This window comes from Tursiops truncatus, chromosome 8 (assembly GCF_011762595.2).
Source record: "Tursiops truncatus isolate mTurTru1 chromosome 8, mTurTru1.mat.Y, whole genome shotgun sequence".
Lineage (NCBI taxonomy): Eukaryota > Metazoa > Chordata > Mammalia > Artiodactyla > Delphinidae > Tursiops > Tursiops truncatus.
In genome coordinates, this window is record NC_047041.1 from 24,929,557 (window position 1) to 24,948,449 (window position 18,893).

Genomic DNA, 18,893 nt, shown 5'->3' on the forward strand with positions numbered 1-18,893 from the left:
GGTTCAACTTAATTTAAAATGAATTTCACTCTTACCAGCTTCCCAGAGAAATAAAATATGTCAGAAGGTTTCAAAAAGACATTTACTGTATAATTAAATCACATTTAATGGCTGAATGAGGAAAAGGCAGCTAATTAGCTGAAGCTTCTACAGAAGAGTACTATGGAGACTACATGGAAATGGAGTTTTGTGATGAGCCTCAATCAGCTAGTACTAGAATCCCTTCAAGATACAGACCTATGCAAAGTGCACTCTGAAATTCCCTTTGACTACAGCTCCTCATCTTTGGCAAGTAAAAGCTTTCTTTAGTGATAACATCTGAAGTTCTTAAGTATACACATCTAAAAGACAGTTTGTTACTTACCTAAACTTTACCTGAATATATCTGCATACAGAATTTATTCTACCCAATATCCTAAGCCTAAAATTTTACAGAAAAATTCCTGTACACAATGGAAAATATAAAGCTAATTTTAAATGTCATGTACATCGCCAAATGCATTTTAATACTTCCAAGATGAGATGACTAAATTACAAAGTTCTAAAGTCTTCATATAAAAACTGTCTATCTCTCTCTCCCACACATGCCTGTCTTCTTCACAAGCAGGTAGAAACTGTCTCCAAGATTATCAGCCTGTCATGAACTGAAGAAATATTCTTTATGGAGCAGAATCAGCTCAGGCACATTTACAATCTGAACATTTACTGTTAATGTAAAATACAGGCATCATATGGAGCGACTGTTGATGAATGGGCTCCCTTTATTTCACCTTCTGATATCAGGGGCATGCACCAGATTTCTTACATTCATTGCATTTCAGAAGCATAAGCATAAATCACAACAGAAGTACAAAGCTGCTGCTATTTACAAATAATAAAAAGGCATCTTTTTTCTTTATTTTTCATCTGAAAGTCACAACATGCAGATGATTATTTGGGGCAGGAAAGAGAGAGAGGGAGAAAGAGCATGCGAGAGCATAGTTTGAGTATTTAGAACTACTAAATATGTGGCATGTGACTTCTGTTTTATATTTACAACATAATAAACATATTCTTACTGTGGATTTATGTCAGGGTTAATTTTTTTCAGTTCCATAATGTCTTCTATAGTTTTTTCAATAGCATCAGGATGAACACTCACTGAAGTCTGCAGTAGCTGGAAAACATGTTTCAATCAGTTGCTTTGTCATGAACACTGGTGTCTTAAGTGGGGTCTATTTAAATAGGGGCCTCAAATGTTTGTTTAAAGCTTCTATATGAAGATAAGAAACTAAACTAAAGGCAAAAAATTCATGTAGTATTTGAATTCTAGTAAATTTGATATTTTCACAGTGGGGGTAGCACAATTTTCCTGATTAAGGTAATTAACATAACAAAACAAAAATACGTAAGTTTTTTTTACCATCTTCATCTGTTTTAAGCTACTTCATAGAAATATTATATTTTCCTTTTCTCACTCAACACACATGGCTTCCATTGTTAATGGGCATTATGTCTATGACTGTGTGAAGTACATGGGGGATATAGTCCTAAGGATGCCAAAATTAAATTAAATATTCAAGAATCTTGAGAAGCAGATTTTTCTTTCTTATGTGGATGCTTAACTATGTGCTATAAATGCTAGCATAGTGGCTTCTTTGATTTTCTTGGAAAATCTTGAGTATAAAGTTAAATGATTTGGATATTGATGAAATACCAGAGAGTTACCACTGCTCTTATTTTCAAGGAATATTTATTTTATGATTTGGAAAGAGGTATAAAAAAGGATTAATTCAACAATGAAATAATATGTGTGTCATAAATCTGCCTAGAAATTCTTGAGTGGCTGCCTTCATGTAAAAAGTACAGTGGTTTGTGATGGGAAAACAATTCATTCTTCTCAGTTTGCATTAGTATTCATAGCCAAAAGTATCTTTTTGTTTCTTAAAATTTTTACTTTTTGATGATGGAGGTAAGTCTTCAATTGAAAAGTTGCTGAAAAATATAGGAACAATTTTACTTACCTTACTTTTTGAATCCCTCAGTGATGTTTCTGGAAAAGAGATGATTTAAAAAGCCATTCAAAAATTATCTTTTACAACTGGTTTACAATTACTATACTGAAAAATAACAGTGTATCCTCAATCCCAGAAAGCCTACATTTTGCTTACTGCTTTGTTTCATGCTTACCGATTTTCATAGTTCTAGAAGCTCCAGGCTTGGTATTGTAACAGATCCGTTGCAGTTCACATCTTCCAGTCAGCTTTCTCATTACAAATTTCAGGCAACGCCACAAAAATTTACAGTAAAAATACAGGCACACCTGGATCAGCATTCTGTCAAAAACAAAAGATAGCACTCTTCCAATAGAACTCTGTAAGAGAATAGAAAGCAGCCACCACCAGCAAGCAAAGAAGCCCAGAAGAAAATCAATCATTAGACTTCTGGGTTTACAAGCATATTTCATTATTCTAACCCCATGTTATTTTATTTGAGGTAGCTACAAAACCCATCATTGGGAGGGAAGCCCAAGGTCTGTAAGCATATACTTACTATGACTGCAAGCTCCAGAATTCCCTATTCTAGTAAATTTGACACACTAACAAACTAAGAGTGAAGCACAGGGATCCATTCTTTTCCTACCTTTGCCTAAAAATATTTTCAAAGCAAATCAGTACCTCGAAAACAGAACACTTGTGTTTTAGAAGCTGTCCCCCATAGACACAGGGAAAGGGTATGCTGTGGCATCTCCCATCTTCTGCCCCCACGAATAGCCTCTCAGCCAGCCCCAATTCACTTCCAGCTTCTCCTTAGTGTCTTATTTTTGGCTTCTGTGTTATTTCTTCCCCTGCTCCCATTTTTTTCCCCCTTCCCTCTGCTTTCCTTTTGGTACTGTTGTCCTCTTTGAGGACTTTGTTGTGTGGCCACCATCTTCTCTGCTGACCAATCCCAGTACTTCTTGGATGTGCCAGAATGCCTCCACAACAGTTCACTGAACAAGCATGTTGACCTTGGGTTCTTCAACATTCTCTGATATAAACCTTCCAAAAACTCCGCCTCTTGACAAGTTTGTTCTTGACTCCTGCTAAACAAAGTTTTCTTCATTGCACACCCTATCTCACTCCAATAATACCTTAACAAACTATAAAGTATATGGCCACCAATCATGCACTTATTCACAATGCTTCTGGCACATGTGAATTTGTGTTTTATGCCAACTTTTAGTTTTTAATATGTGAGTGTCTACTACTTCATGGGACTGCTCAGCATCTCAAAATGACTCAAGCTGTAGAAGTAAAGAGGACTTATCATCCAGGAACTTATATTCAACCCTTCTTCTCTGAACACTAGAGTTTTCCTAGAAGGCAGAATTATTTTCCTAGAAGGCAGAATTATTTATATTACTTCCTATTGGTGTGATTTCTAAAAGATATTTCTTTTTCTCATATGTTCACTAATTCCCCCCAGCTCTAACATAAGGTGATCCAGGGTCATTAAGATGAATTTGTGTAGTTAATTAATATCCTCAATGATATGATTAATCCCTGAATTTGAACCAAAACCTTGATTGTGTTCCTTTGTAAAATTGCTCTGGCTCCAATATCTTGAACAGCTTGAGTTAAAAATAACAATTCCAACTGACTTATACAAAATCATGGTCTATATCATATAAATGCACTGGGACAGAAACCTTCAAGATGGCGCAGGAGTAAGACATGGAGATCACCTTCCTCCCCACAAATACATCAGGAAAACATCAACATGTGGAACAACTCCTACAGAACACCTACTGAATGCTGGCAGAAGACCTCAAACTTCCCAAAAGGTAAGAAACTCCCAACTTACCTGGGTAGGGCAAAAGAAAAAAGGAAAAACAGAGACAAAGAATAGGGACAGGACCTGCACCTCTGGGAGGGAGCTGTGAAGGAGGAAAAGATTCCACACAGTAGGAAGACCCTTCACTGGCAGAGGTGCGGAGCGGGGGAAGCTTCGGAGCCACGGAGGAGAGTGCAGCATCAGGGGTGCAGAGGGCAAAGCGGAGAGATTCCCGCACAGAGGATCAGTGCTGATCAGCACTCACCAGCCTGAGAGGCTTGTCTGCTCAACTGCCAGGGCGGGTGGGGGCTGGGAGCTGAGGCTCCAGCTTCGGAGGTCAGATCCCAGGGAGAGGACTGGGATTGGCTGCGTGAACACAGCCTAAAGAGGGCTAGTGCACCACAGCTAGCTGGGAGGGAGTCTGGGAAAAAGTCTGGAACTGCCTAAGAGGCAAGAGACCATTGTTTCAGGTTGCATGAGGAGAGGAGATTCAGAGCACTGCCTAAACAAGTTCCGGAAATGGGCGTGAGCCATGGCTATCAGTGAGGACACAAGAGATGGGCATGAAACACTAAGGCTGCTGCTGCAGTCACCAAGAAGCCTGTGTGCAAGCACAGGTCACTATCCACACCTCCCCTCCTGAGAGCCGGTGCAGCTCGCCACTGCCAGAGCCCTGTGATCCAGGAACAACTTCCCTGGGAGAACACACGGCACACCTCAGGCTGGTGCAACATCACGCCGGCCACTGCCGCCACAGGCTCACCCCACATTGTGTACCCTTCCCTCCCCCCGGCCTGAGGGAGCCAGAGCCCCCAAATCAGCGGCTCCTTTAACCCCTTCCTGTGTGAGCGAAAAACAGAAGCCCTCCGGCGACCCACACACAGAGGCAGGGCCAAATCCAAAGCTGAACCCCAGCAGCTGTGCAAACAAAGAAGAGAAAAGGAAATCTCTCCCAGCAGCCTCAGGAGCAGCAGATTAAATCTCCACAATCAACTTGATGTACCCTGCATCTCTGGAATACCTGAGTAGACAATGAATCATCCCAAAATTGAGGCGGTGGACTTTGGGAGCCACTGTAGACTTGGAGTTTGCTTTCTGCATCTAATTTGTTTCTGGTTTTATGTTTATCTTAGTTTAGTATTTACAGTTTATTAACATTGGTAGATCTGTTTATTGATTTGGTTGCTCTCTTCCCTTTTTCTTTTTAATATATATATATTTTTTCCTTTTTCTCTTTTTGTGTGTATGTGTATGCTTCTTTGTGTGATTTTGTCTGCATAGCTTTGCTTTTACCATTTGTTCTAGCGTTCTGTTTTTTTTTGTTTGTTTAAAATTTTTTTTTTTAGTATACTTTTTAGTGCTTGTTATCATTGGTGGATTTGTTTATTGGTTTGGTTGCTCTCTTCTTTCTTTCTTTCTTTTATTACTTTTTAATTTTTAGTATTTTTTATTTTAATAACTTTATTTTATTTTTTTCTTTCTTTCTTTTTTTTTCTCCCTTTTCTTTTGAGCCATGTGGCTGACAGGTTCTAGGTGCTCCAGCCAGGTGTCAGGCCTGTGCCTCTGAGGTGGGAATCCTGAGTTCAGGACACTGGTCCACCAGAGACCTCCCGGCTCCACGTAATATCAAATGGTGAAAGCTCTCCCAGAGATCTCCATCTCAACGCTAAGACCCAGCTCCACTCAACTACCAGCAAGCTACAGTGCTGGACACGCTATGCCAAACAACGAGCAGGATAGGAACACACCCCCACCCATTAGCAGAGAGGCTGCCTAAAAACATAATAAGGTCACAGACACCCCTAAACACACCACCAGATGCAGTCTTGCCCAACAGAAAGACAAGATCCAGCCTCATCCACCAGAACACAGGCACCAGTCCCCTCCACCAGGAAGCCTACACAAGCCACTGAACCAACCTTAGCCACTGGGGGCAGACACCAGAATCAATGGGAACTACAAACCTCCAGCCTGTGAAAAGGAGACCCCAAACACAGTAAGTTAAGCAAAATGAGAAAACAGAGAAACACACAGCAGATGAAGGAGCAAGGTAAAAACCCACCAGACCAAAAGAATGAAGAAGAAATAGGCAGTCTACCTGAAAAAGATTTCAGCGTAATGATAGTAAAGATGATCCAAAATCTTGGAAATAGGATGGAGAAAATACAAGAAATGTTTAACAAAGACCTAGAAGAACTAAAGAGCAAACAAACAATGATGAACAACACAATAAATGGAACTAAAAATTCTCTAGAAGGAATCAATAGCAGAATAACTGAGGAGGAAGAACGGGTAAGTGACCTGGAAGATAAAATAGTGGAAATAACTATTGCAGAGCAGAATAAAGAAAAAAGAATGAAAAGAATTGAGGACAGTCTCAGAGACCTCTGGGACAACATTAAACGAACCAACATTAGAATTATAGGGGTCCCAGAAGAAGAAGAGAAAAAGAAAGGGACTGAGAAAATATTTGAAGAGATTATGGTTGAAAACTTTCCTAATATGGGGAAGGAAATAGTCAGTCAAGCCCAGGAAGAACAGAGAGTCCCATACAGGATAAATCCAAGGAGAAACATGCTAAGACAGATAATAATCAAACTATCAAAAGTTACATACAAAGAAAAAATATTAAAAGCAGCAAGGGAAAAACAACAAATAAATGGATTAAAGACCTAAACGTAAGACCAGACACTGTAAAACTCTTAGAGGAAAACATAGGCAGAACACTCTATGACATAAATCACAGCAAGATCCTTTTTGACCTACCTCCTACAGAAATGGAAATAAAAACAAATAGGACCTAATGAAACTTAAAAGCTTCTGCACAACAAAGGAAAACATAAACAATAAGAAAAGACAACCCTCAGAATGGGAGAAAATATCTGCAAATGAAGCAACTGACAAAGGATTGAAACTCCAAAATTTACAAGCAGCTCATGCAGCTCAATATCAAAAAAACAAACAACCCAATCCAAAAAGGGGCAGAAGACCTAAAGACACATTTCTCCAAAGAAGATATACAGATTACCAACAAACACATGAAAGGATGCTCAACATCACTGATCATTAGAGAAATGCAAATCAAAACTACAATGAGGTACCACCTCACACCAGTCAGAATGGCCATCATCAAAAAATCTACAAACAATAAATGCTAGAGAGGGTGTGGAGAAAATTTACATTGTACTGTTTGTGGGAATATAAATTGATACAGCCACTATGGAGAACACTATGAAGGTTCCTTAAAAAACTAAAAAGAAATATCATATGACCCAGCAATCCCACTACTGGGCATATACCCTGAGAAAACCATAATTCAAAGAGTCATGTACCACAGTGTTCACTGCAGCTCTATTTACAATAGCCAAGACATGGAAGCAACCTCAGTGTCCATGTGGCACATACATACAATGGAATATTACTCAGCCATAAAAAGAAACAAAATTGAGTTACTTGTAGGGAGGTGGATGGATGTAGAGTCTGTCATGCAGAGTGAAGTAAGTCAGAAAGAGAAAAACAAACATTGTATGCTAACACATATATATGGAATCTAAAAAAAGTGGTTCTGAAGAACCTAGGGGCAGGACAGGAATAAAGATGCAGATGTAGAGAATGGACCTGGGGACATGGGAGGGGGAAGGGTAACCTGGGATGAAGTGAGAGAGTGGCATGGACTTATATACACTACCAAATGTAAAACAGATAGCTAGTGGGAAGCAGCCACATAGCACAGGGAGATCAGCTTGGTGCTTTGTGTCCACCTAGAGGGGTGGGATAGGGAGGGTGGGAGGGAGATACAAGAGGGAGGAGATATGGGGATATATGTATATGTATAGCTGATTCAGTTTGTTATAAAGCAGCAACTAACACACTACTGTAAAGCAATTATACTCCAGTAAACATGTTAAAAAAATTTTTTTAAATGCACAGGGAATGGAGGAAACATATAAGTAACTAAATTTCTACACTAAAATGTGGTAGAATCCTTTGTAGGCATTAGAATTGTATTCTGGAGTAACTAATAACAAAATGTCCATAATATGCTTATCAAATAGAAAAATGTTTGGAAAGAACATGTGTGGAATAATATATTTTTTCTTTAGTAAATAAAACAAAATATTTAATGATGATATATAAACAAGGAGAAAAAGACTGGCAGGATATACAACAAAAATATTAACAGTGGTTTTTCTGGGTAATGGAATTATGAGTAATTTTTATTTTCTTTTCTGATTAAGTATACTTTCTTTTTTTAATATGTATATATTATTTTATTTAAGAAGAAAGTTATAACTACAATTAAAATGTATAAAATGATCACCAAAAATCATTACAAAAGTACATATGAAATTTCTATGTGAAGTCATATTCTGCTGAAAGACAAAAAATGATTTACTATGTTGTGAAGTCTGAAATTCAACTGTTTTAGTCAAATATGTTCTAAGATCTGTTAGGATTTAGATTATCAGCTTCCAAAAAAAAGTAACCCTGAAAATAATTAATGGAACATTTTAATTAGATGAGTGAGAAATTTTACAAAACCACAACATGGTCTCTTGGAAAAAGTTTTCCATTCTTCCAACTATTGGATGGCTATGACAGAAGAAAAGATTGAGCAATATCCTTGTTAACTTGTTATCAGCCAAATGGTAATGATATTAATAACTGGTTGGCATTAATCCTATTACAAGTCAGGGATAAATCTTTCCATGGTATCTGCCCTTATGATACCCATGTGCAAATTCCAGTAAAGTTTGCCCAGTATGTGGGCCAGCTTCTCAAATGAAGCCTACTTTAAGTCTATGCATTAGGACTCCATAATAATCAGGTTCTTGTAGTACTAAATCGTCCTAGAGAAAAAGGTTCTAATTACAGTTTAAGGAGTATTTTTGTATTCAACCTACTTAGGATACAAGCCAATTAAATTAAACAGAAAGTTTCCCCTATGCAACTTCTTCATCAGAACTATACAGAGATGTGGCTTGAGACCTAGAGGTGTCATCCTAGGTGGCAGGAAGCATCCAGATGTGAGTGACTTATAGCCCATCTAAAATTTCTCCCACTGGCCTCCTTGCATATAAGAAGAAAATGCCTGGGGAATTGTTTTGCATCAAGACAGTGTTATATAAAAGGAGAGAAAAGACATCATGTTCTATGCTTTTCTTTTTTCTTTTTTTCAATTCCCCTGAGGGTATTCACACTGTCAAAGACAGGGAAACCCAGTGGAAATCCACAGTGAGGGGTTAGAGATGGTGCATCATTTCTTAGGGCTCAATGCTCTGTGAGGTGTATCACAACCCTCTCACATAATCACAGAAACAATAACACAAATCATGAAAGAGAAATGCTCATTTCAATTGTGAAATGACATTTATACACTGCTTCCTTACCCTTTCATAATTTCTGGGTGAGTGTCCTGATAATGTTATTTATTATCCAGGATATATTTTGATTTTTTCCTTGTTTTTGTAATGGGCCAACATGCCCACAAATATTTCATTAAAAAACAGCTTGTTATGCTAGGCACTGTACTTTCTTTCTATGCTATGTATTATATTTTTTCAAGCCAGATCATCAGATCAAACAATGCCTTGACAGATACAGTTTATTTTGCACTTAGATCAATCGTAAATGTAAGGCATGGTCAGAGATGGAAATACCAGCGCTACCCCTTACTTTGGAAGCCCGATTTTATTTATTTATTTTTTTTGCGGTACGCGGGCCTCTCACTGTTGTGGCCTCTACGTTGTGGAGCACAGGCTCCGGACGCGCAGGCTCAGCGGCCATGGCTCACGGGCCCAGCCGCTCCGCGGCATGCGGGATCTTCCCGGACCGGGGCACGAACCCGTGTTCCCTGCATTGGCAGGCGGACTCTCAACCACCGCACCACCAGGGAAGCCCAGAAGCCCGATTTTGATGAGAGAACAAGTACCCAAGTTGCTTTCTCGTGAAAGGACCAGATCAGCAAAACCTCCATATAAGCATCTCAGGATGGCTGTTCTTCACCGTCAAGTGCTACCAAGAGATCACTTCTTAAATGTCTGGTCCTATTTAAGTGCCTCAATTTGTGGGAAAACTGCTTAAGGTCCAGAGAACAATCAAAATGATTAAATATTTGGGGAGAATGTTAAATTGGTTTGGCATGTTTACCCTTAAAGGAAGAAATGAATCTTTAAAGCTTTAAAGCTAATCAGTAGTTGGTTTAGGGAAAAAGAAAGAAAGGAAGGAAGAAAGGGAGGGAGGGAGAAAGGGAGGGAGGGAAAAAGGTAGGAAAAGTGCATCCCTTTCCAATCTGAGTTTAGGAATAGGAACTTTTGGATTTATAGTACTTTTCCTCCTTTTAATTTCCTTTATCTCCTTTATGTTTCTGACCATGTGCCTGGAGTGAAGGCATCTCAGATGTACCTGTGTAGCAGATCCCATTTGCTTTCTTTAATCCTATCCTTCTGTTCCTATTATTAGAAGAAGAATTACTGCCACACTCTCTCCACCATCTGAACCCTATGTTCAGAGGGTTTATAGCTGTGCTTGTTTTGTTTTTATCTCCTAGCCTGAATCATCAAACCAATAATCTTAGTTTTATTTAGAAGAATATTTTGCTTTTATTCTTCATAACACTAGACTTAGTTTTCTTATTTCTGATGGAAGATTCGCAAATCACTATTGAAAAGATTTGCTACATTTTGTAGGAACAACAATCAAATTCTCAAGACTACAAGGAGAAAGTACTGATCACCATCTCTTATATTTTTTTACATGTGTGTTTTTTGTTCGTTTGGTTGGTTTTGGTTTTTTTTTTTTTTTTTTTTTTGCTGTGCTGCGTGGCTTGCTGGATCTTAGTTCCTCAACTCAGGGATTGAACCAGGGCCCTCCAACAGTGAAAGTGTGGAGTCCTAACCACTGGACCACCAAGGAATCCCCACCATCTCCGATTTTTAATAACTATATGCATAGACAGCAGTTTTTTTGTGTTTGTTTCTGTGTTTTCAATCATAGCTTTTTTATTGTGTTCCAAAAGGAGCCACTGTACTTTCCAAAGATGAATGCCTTGCTTAAGCACTGGAAGAATCTGATTTAATAAAAAGAGCTATTTACACATGTTCTACTTCCAACATTTTCTGTTACTGCCATTTACTGATATGCTGCAGAGTGAAGTTTATGCTGAGTTCATAGCAGTATCCTTCCATAGGCAATTATGATCACTTTTATCATTTAACATTCATCCTCTAGCTGGCACAAGAATAGCCACCCAATGTAAATAAATTATTCAATATAAATCATATTTCTGCTACCAAATAAAAGTGAGCTACTGTCTTGTGCTTCTTTGTTAGAGGAATCCATTCAGCAGGGATGAAGCCTCTGAAACAGGAGATGCACCTAGGACCATGTACTCTCCTGCCTCTGGGATGAGGGGGTGTGGGTACCTGTAGTACAACACTACTCCGTCATCTTAAATTTGTGATTCTGACATCTTCTTTTGGAATAGTAAGAGAAAAGCAGCTTATTTTGAACAATTTCAATGAATTTGCTAATGAAAGTTAATTCTTGCTTGAAGAAATCCTGTAATAAACAAGAAGTACACTATTGGTGAGGAAGGATACATACAAAATAATCACAATTCTTGAATCAAATCACTTTCCTAAACAGAACACTTTTCATCTAAATGGCCATAAAGAACAGCAGACTGCTCAATGTTTCCAGCATTTCATGTACTCTCTAAAATGACATTTTAAAAAATTTTAGCTGCTCTGTTGAAGTTCCTAATTAGGGGCACTGGTAGTCAGTTGGAAATTAACTTGTCAACAGGTATTTGGCCTAGTAAATGGGCCCCTCTAAATAATGAGCATCCTACTAGGAAAAGAGGCCACAGAGGACTTGATACATGAACTGGAAATGTGAAATCATACAAAGATACCATTTGTGGGCCTCTAGAAAAACAAGATTATTAGATGGAGAGAAATACCATGTTCTTGGATTGGAAGAATCAACATTGTGAGAATGACTCTACTACCCAAAGCAATCTATAGATTCAATGCAATCCCTATCAAACTACCACTGGCATTTTTCACAGAACTAGAACAAAAAATTTCACAATTTGTATGGAAAAACAAAAGACCCCGAATAGCCAAAGCAATCTTGAGAATGAAAAGCGGAGCTGGAGGAATCAGGCTCCCTCACTTCAGACTGTACTACAAAGCTACAGTAATCAAGACAGTATGGTACTGGCACATAAACAGAAAGATAGATCAATGGAACAGGATAGGAAGCCCAGAGATAAACCCACGCACATATGGACACCTTATCTTTGATAAAGGAGGCAGGAATGTACAGTGGAGAAAGGACAGCCTCTTCAATAAGTGGTGCTGGGAAAACTGGACAGGTACATGTAAAAGTATGAGATTAGATCACTCCCTAACACCATACACAAAAATAAGCTCAAAATGGATTAAAGACCTAAATGTAAGGCTAGAAACTATCAAACTCTTAGAGGAAAACATAGGCAGAACACTCTATGACATAAATCACAGCAAGATCCTGTTTGACCCACCTCCTAGAGAAATGGAAATAAAAACAAAAATAAACAAATGGGACCTAATGAAACTTCAAACTTTTGCACAGCAAAGGAAACCATAAAAAAGACCAAAAGACAACCCTCAGAATGGGAGAAAATATTTGCAAATGAAGCAGCTGACCAAGGATTAATCTCCAAAATTTATAAGCAGCTCATGCAGCTCAATAACAAAAAACCAAACAACCCAATCCAAAAATGGGCAGAAGACCTAAATAGACATTACTCGAAAGAAGATATACAGACTGCCAACAAACACATGAAAGAATGGTCAACATGATTAATCATTAGAGAAATGCAAATCAAAACTACAATGAGATATCATCTCACACTGGTAAGAATGGCCATCATCAAAAAATTTAGAAACAATAAATGCTGGAGAGGGTGTGGAGAAAAGGGAACACTGTTGCACTGCTGGTGGGAATGTGAATTGGTACAGCCGCTATGGAGAACAGTATGGAGGTTCCTTAAAAAACTACAAATAGAACTACTATATGACCCAGCAATCCCACTACTGGGCATATACCCTGAGAAAACCAAAATTCAAAAAGAGTCATGTACCAAAATGTTCATTGCAGCTCTATTTACAATACCTGAGAGATGGAAACAACCTAAGTGTCCATTATCAGATGAATGGATAAAGAAGATGTGGCACATATATACAATGGAATATTACTCAGCTATAAAAAGAAACGAAATTGAGCTATTTGTAATGAGGTGGATGGACCTAGAGTCTGTCATACAGAGTGAAGTAAGTCAGAAAGAGAAAGACAAATACCGTATGCTAACACATATATATGGAATTTAAGAAAAAAAAAGTCATGAAGAACCTAGGGGTAAGACAGGAATAAAGAAACAGACCTATTAGAGAACGGACTTGAGGATATGGGGAGGGGGAAGGGTAAGCTGTGACAAAGCGAAAGAGTGGCATGGACATATACACACTACCAAACGTAAAATAGATAGCTAGTGGGAAGCAGCCGCATAGCACAGGGAGATCAGCTCGTTGCTGTGACCACCTAGAGGGGTGGGATAGGGAGGGCGGGAGGGAGGGAGACGCAAGACGGAAGAGATATGGCAACATATGTATATGTATAACTGATTCACTTTGTTATAAAGCAGAAACTAACACACCATTGTAAAGCAATTATACTCCAATAAAGTTGTAAAATAAAACCAAGATTATTTCCCCACATTGAGCAGTGGTGAGGCAGTGTGGAGCCCCTGGTCTTTTCCATCATTCTTTTTTTTTTTTTTTTTTGGTCACGTGGCATGTGGGATCTCAGTTCCCTGACCAGGGATCAAATCCACGCCCCCTGCAGTGAAAGCACAGAGTCCCAACCACTGGACCGCTTAGGAAATCCCCCCTTTTCCATCATTCTTTATTTGAAGAGATCATGCTGCTTTTCAAAGGTAGTGGGTATAAAGCTATCATGGATAGATATTATTCCAAATTCTATTGCTATAGTAAAGGGCACTATTTTTAATTCCAGGGAAATTTCATATGAGGGATTAGAGAGCAATAGCTGACTGTGGTACAACTAAAATAATAAATAAATTAATGGTTTATCCTTTTCCTTTCAAAGAAAAGGAGACAAGTTTCTCTTAAATTATTAATGACATCACTATTCAAATAAAAATTTAATGATTAAATTCATATACTTTCCAAGATTTATTTTTAAAATTCAGATTTTTTTCTACTTGGATAATACATTTATTAGTTTATTTATAAGGGAAGCAGCAAACACATTATGCTTTGACATTTAAGAAGCATTTAGACAGGGGCAGTGACCAAGATGGTAGAGTAGGAAGACCCTGAGCTCACCTCCTCCCACAGCACACCAAAATTACAACTCTTTACAGAGCAACAACTGATAAGAAAGACCAGACGACTAGCAGAAAAAATCATCTACAACTAAAGATATAAAGAAGGAACCACAACAAGATGGGTAGAAGGGGCGGAGATGAGGTACAGTCAAGACTCCTGGGCAGGCTACCCACAAATGACAGAATAATCACAATTGCAGAGGGTCTCCCCAAGGAGCAAAGGGTCCAAGCACAGCATCAGGCTCCCCAGTCCAGGGGACCTGCACTGGGAAGATAAGCCTCCAGAAGGTTTAGGTTTGAAGACCAGTTGGGAGACCCAGAGTGTTGTGGGAAATAGAGACTTCACTCTTAAAGGGTGCACACAAAATCTCACACACTCTGGGAACCAGGGCAGAAGCAGTTATTTGAAAGGAGCCTAGGTCAGACACACCTGCCAGTCTTGGAGAGTCTCCTGGATAGACAGGAAGCAACTGGAGCTCAACCTGGGGACACAGACACTGGCAGCAACAATTTTGGGGAGCGTGTTCTACCATAGGGACATTTGTGCTGACAAGTGCCATTTTGGAATCCTCCCTGGAGCTTATTAGCTCTGAGACCTGGCTCCACCCACAAGCCTGTCAGCACCAGTACTGGGATGCCTCAGGCCAAGCAACTAGCTGGGCAGGAACACAGTCCCACCTACCAACAGGACTACTGCTTTAAGAACCCCTAAGCCCACAGGCACCCTGAGGTATGGCCCTGTCCACCAGAGGGCCCAGGACCTGGTCTCATACACCAGGGCGCCGGCACTAGCCCTGGGACCCCAGGGCCTCAGCTCTACCCACCAGCAGGCCAACACCAGCTCTAGGACCCTAGGTCCTGCAGCCTGAAACCCCAGACCTGGCCTCAGCCAACCGAAGGGAGGCACCAGCCCTGGGATCCCCTGGACCTTGGCCCCACCCACCAGTGGGTGGATACCACTCCCAGGACCACCAAAGTCCCCCCACAGCCTACCATGTCAGAACCCAGCCAACCCACAAACAGGCCAACAACAGTTCTGGGACACCTTGGGCTCCTTAGCCAGCCACTCCAGGATCTAGCCCCACTCACCAGTGAGCCTATAATAGCTTTGGGATACCCAAGATCCTATAGCCAGCTGTGTCAGGAACTAGCCTCACCCAGTAGCATGCAGACACCACCCCAGGACCATCCCAGGCCCCAGATTTCCCCACCAGCAGGTCAACACCAGCACCAGGACCCCCAGGGCTGTGCAGCCAGAGAACCCAGGACCTGGCTCTGCCTACCCCAGGCTGACACCAGTTCTGAGACGCCTTGGACCCCTCAGCCAGCCATCCTGGGATGCAGCCCCACTCACCAATGGGCTGAAAGCATTTTGGGACACTCCAGGACATTCAATGAGATGCATCATGAACAGGCCCTGCCCACCGGCAGGCCAACACTTGATCCAAGACCCCCAGCCCCACAAACACTGGATCCCAGGTCCACCCACCAGTGCGCCAGCACTAGCCCCTGGACTCCCCAAGGCACTACACCCAGCTGCCTCATGACCCAACCCTGTCCACCAGCTGCCAGCAGCTTCTGCACAAAGCAGGTCTGGCAACCAAGTGACCAAGGCAGGGGATGGGGTGGGAACAGCCATGCCTACCAGACCATCCACAGTATTCAGCCCACCACAGTAGAAGGACCCACACAGTCCACATAGGGGGCACCCCAAGAGCATATAGCACTGGTGACGAGAGGTGAGTGTGCTGCTGGGACACATAAGACATCTTCTACAAAAGGCCACTTCTCCAAGGTTGGAAAACATAACCAACCTACAAAATATATAGAAATAAAAACAACAAATTAGGCAAAATGAGGTGACAGAGAAATATCTTCCAAACAAAGGAACAAGATAAAACCCAAGAACTAAGTGAAGCAGAGATAAACAATCTACCTGATAAAGAGTTCAAGGTAATGACTGTAAAGATGTTCAAAGAACGTGGTAGAAGATAGGATGAACAGATTGAGAAATTAGAAGTTTTTAACAAAGATTTAGAAAATACTAAGAAGGACCAAACAGATATGAAGAAATACAATAACTAAAATAAGAAATACACTAGAAGGAATCAATAGTAGCTTAGTTGATACACAGGAACAGATCAGCTAGCTGGAAACAGAGTAGTGGAAATCACTGAAGCTGAATAGAAAAAAGAAGAACAAAGAATAAAAAAATGAGGACAGGGCTTCCCTGGTGGCGCAGCGGTTGAGAGTCCGCCTGCCAATGCAGGGGACACGGGTTCGTGCCCCGGTCCGGGAGGATCCCACATGCCGCGGAGCGGCTGGGCCCGTGAGCCATGGCCGCTGAGCCTGCGCGTCCGGAGCCTGTGCCCCGCAATGGGAGAGGCCACAACAGTGAGAGGCCCATGTACCGCAAAAAAAAAAAAAAAAAAAAAAAAAAATGAGGACAGTTTAAAAGACCTGTGTGACAACATCAAGCATACTAACATTCACATTATAGTGGTCCCAGAAGGAAAAAAGAGAGAGAAAGTGACAGAGAATATATTTGAAGATATAAAAGCTGAAAACTTCCCTAACCCGGGAAAGGAAATAGACATTCAGGTCAGAGGTAGGAGAGCTGGGAAGCCAATACTCAAGTTCCCAAAAAAATCTCTCATGGCAGGCTCTGGTGAGATCACCTACAGGAAATTGCCTAGAAAACTATTCAGGTTAACATATTTCAACAAGGGTGTGGAAACAATTTTTGTTTGTTTTTATGCAGGAAACAAAATAATTTAAAATACATGTATGTATAAACATACATGTACATGTGTATGTGTGTGTATATAGTGTGTATACATACCCATATATGTATGTATACATATGTATATTTATCTATGTATATACATACGTGGTGTGTATGTGTGTGTCCTAAAAAAGATAAAATATGGCTAAAAGTACCAGTCTACAGTGAGAGAGGTATTCAAACGTACCATAAATCTATCCCTTTTCAAGACTTTGCTTTTACATCTCATAAATAAGCTCAGTCAATGTCTCAAGCAATGATAGTCAAATTCTGGAATAACTACATGACCCTGCACCTTCAGCCCTTCAAATGCAGTGGAAATTACTTCGTGGTAAATGGAAATACTACTTGATTAAATAGGAAAGTGTCTGAAGTCTGACTTCAGGTCTAGCCTCAATTTGCCATTATGAGCTGTGTGACTGTGGACAAGCTACTTTGTTTCTCTGAGGCTCTGCCCTCTCATTTGTAAGCTGAAGGGAATGGACTAGATATCTGGCTCTAAGATAAGGCTAGACACATGTTGTAAGGGAAAAAGATTTTTTGTCTGACTCACCCTTCTCTTTAAGCTGTACATTAGGTCTGGGTGAAAGTGTTACCATGCTTCTGGGCTATTTTATACCATGCTTGCAAATGTGTCCAAGAGCTGCCCCCAACTTCATCTTTGCAACTTATCTTCTACTCTCCCTAAACGGGGTCTACAGCCAATAAACCTGGACCACCTGCTGCTTGTGGCAGCTGGTCACACTTTCTCGGGCTTTGTTCATAGGACCTTCTCCACCTGTTACATCCTCTGTCTCTTTCCTTCAACATCACCTCAGTGAAGACTTCCCTGAATAGTCCCGTCACAAAACAGCTGTAGCATGTCACCAATCACATTCCTTCTTATATCTTAATTTTGTATGCATGGCTTCATCTTGTTGCCAAGTGGTATGTTACTTTGGAGCAAAGGCCACCTCATATTCACTTCTGTATCACCCAGAACACCTCACAACAGGTACACAGTACCATGATGCAAAAATTATGAGAAAAAACTTTGAAGTCAGATAGGCCTGCATTCAAATATCTGTGTGCCCTTAGATGAGTTTCTTAACTTTGCTAAGCTTTTTGCCCTCTGCTGTAAATGGGGTATTAATTCCTATTTTATTACAATTGTTATGAAGAGAAAATAAAAATTTAAATGTGGCATAGTACTGGAATTATCACTAGTACTAAACGCTTTCTAAATGAATCAGTGGACCAAGATATTAATCAAGTGTGAATGACTTATAAAACCCCATTTACAGATTTTTTTTGCTAATTGGAAGCCTTTATTTACCTAATCACAGTAGTAAAATATTGTTTTCCCCTTTACTGTTTCACAGCCAGGACTTGGGTACAAGTCTGCGTTATATCTCAGTTTCTCCCATGGAGGTTTGAGTTTGGCAGATGGTTTCATATCCTCTCTTCTGCCTAAGGAAGGAAAGTATGCAGTGAATTCCATGGCCAAGAAACTGAGATCTTGAGGCTGAAATAGTTGGAAGCAATTATTTATATGGGGTGACTTATACCCTTTATTAGGAAAATTCAAAATTAATAATGTTTTGATGACCTTAAAAGCATTTAATTTCAATAACTAAATCCTAGCAAAGGAAAAGATCTTAATACAAGTGTTATGTTCTCTCTGTTATAAACATTAATTGAGTTGAAATTAATGAAATATATTAAACAAACTAAACTCTAAGCCTCAGTTCTATTTAGGGCTCAAAAAGTGTCCCCTCTTTTTCTGATCACACATAGACACACTTTCTTCTCAGTTTTATCCCTGTATTCTTTTAATGCAGATCACAGCTAAAGTCATACTGGGTGACTATGGGGTACTTATCCAATATCCCATATCTACTGTCAATTTAAAACACACCCTTCAGCTGGGTGTACTAA

General features: G+C 40.0%; 1 protein-coding gene across 2 annotated transcripts in view; it reads right to left on the reverse strand.

Moving 5' to 3' along the window:
- ELMOD1 (ELMO domain containing 1) overlaps positions 1 to 18,893 on the reverse strand; it is a 112,632-nt gene that overhangs the window by 44,782 nt on the left and 48,957 nt on the right. The window contains exons 3-5 of one of the 2 annotated variants that reach the window (XM_073808258.1): positions 2,170 to 2,315; positions 2,004 to 2,032; positions 1,059 to 1,156 (exon numbers count right to left, since the gene is read on the reverse strand). In XM_073808258.1, the coding sequence (XP_073664359.1) occupies positions 1,059 to 1,156; positions 2,004 to 2,032; positions 2,170 to 2,315 (273 nt within the window). Of the gene's footprint in view, positions 1 to 1,058; positions 1,157 to 2,003; positions 2,033 to 2,169; positions 2,354 to 18,893 lie in introns of both variants that reach the window. The other variant, XM_033862090.2, reaches the window with a different exon arrangement.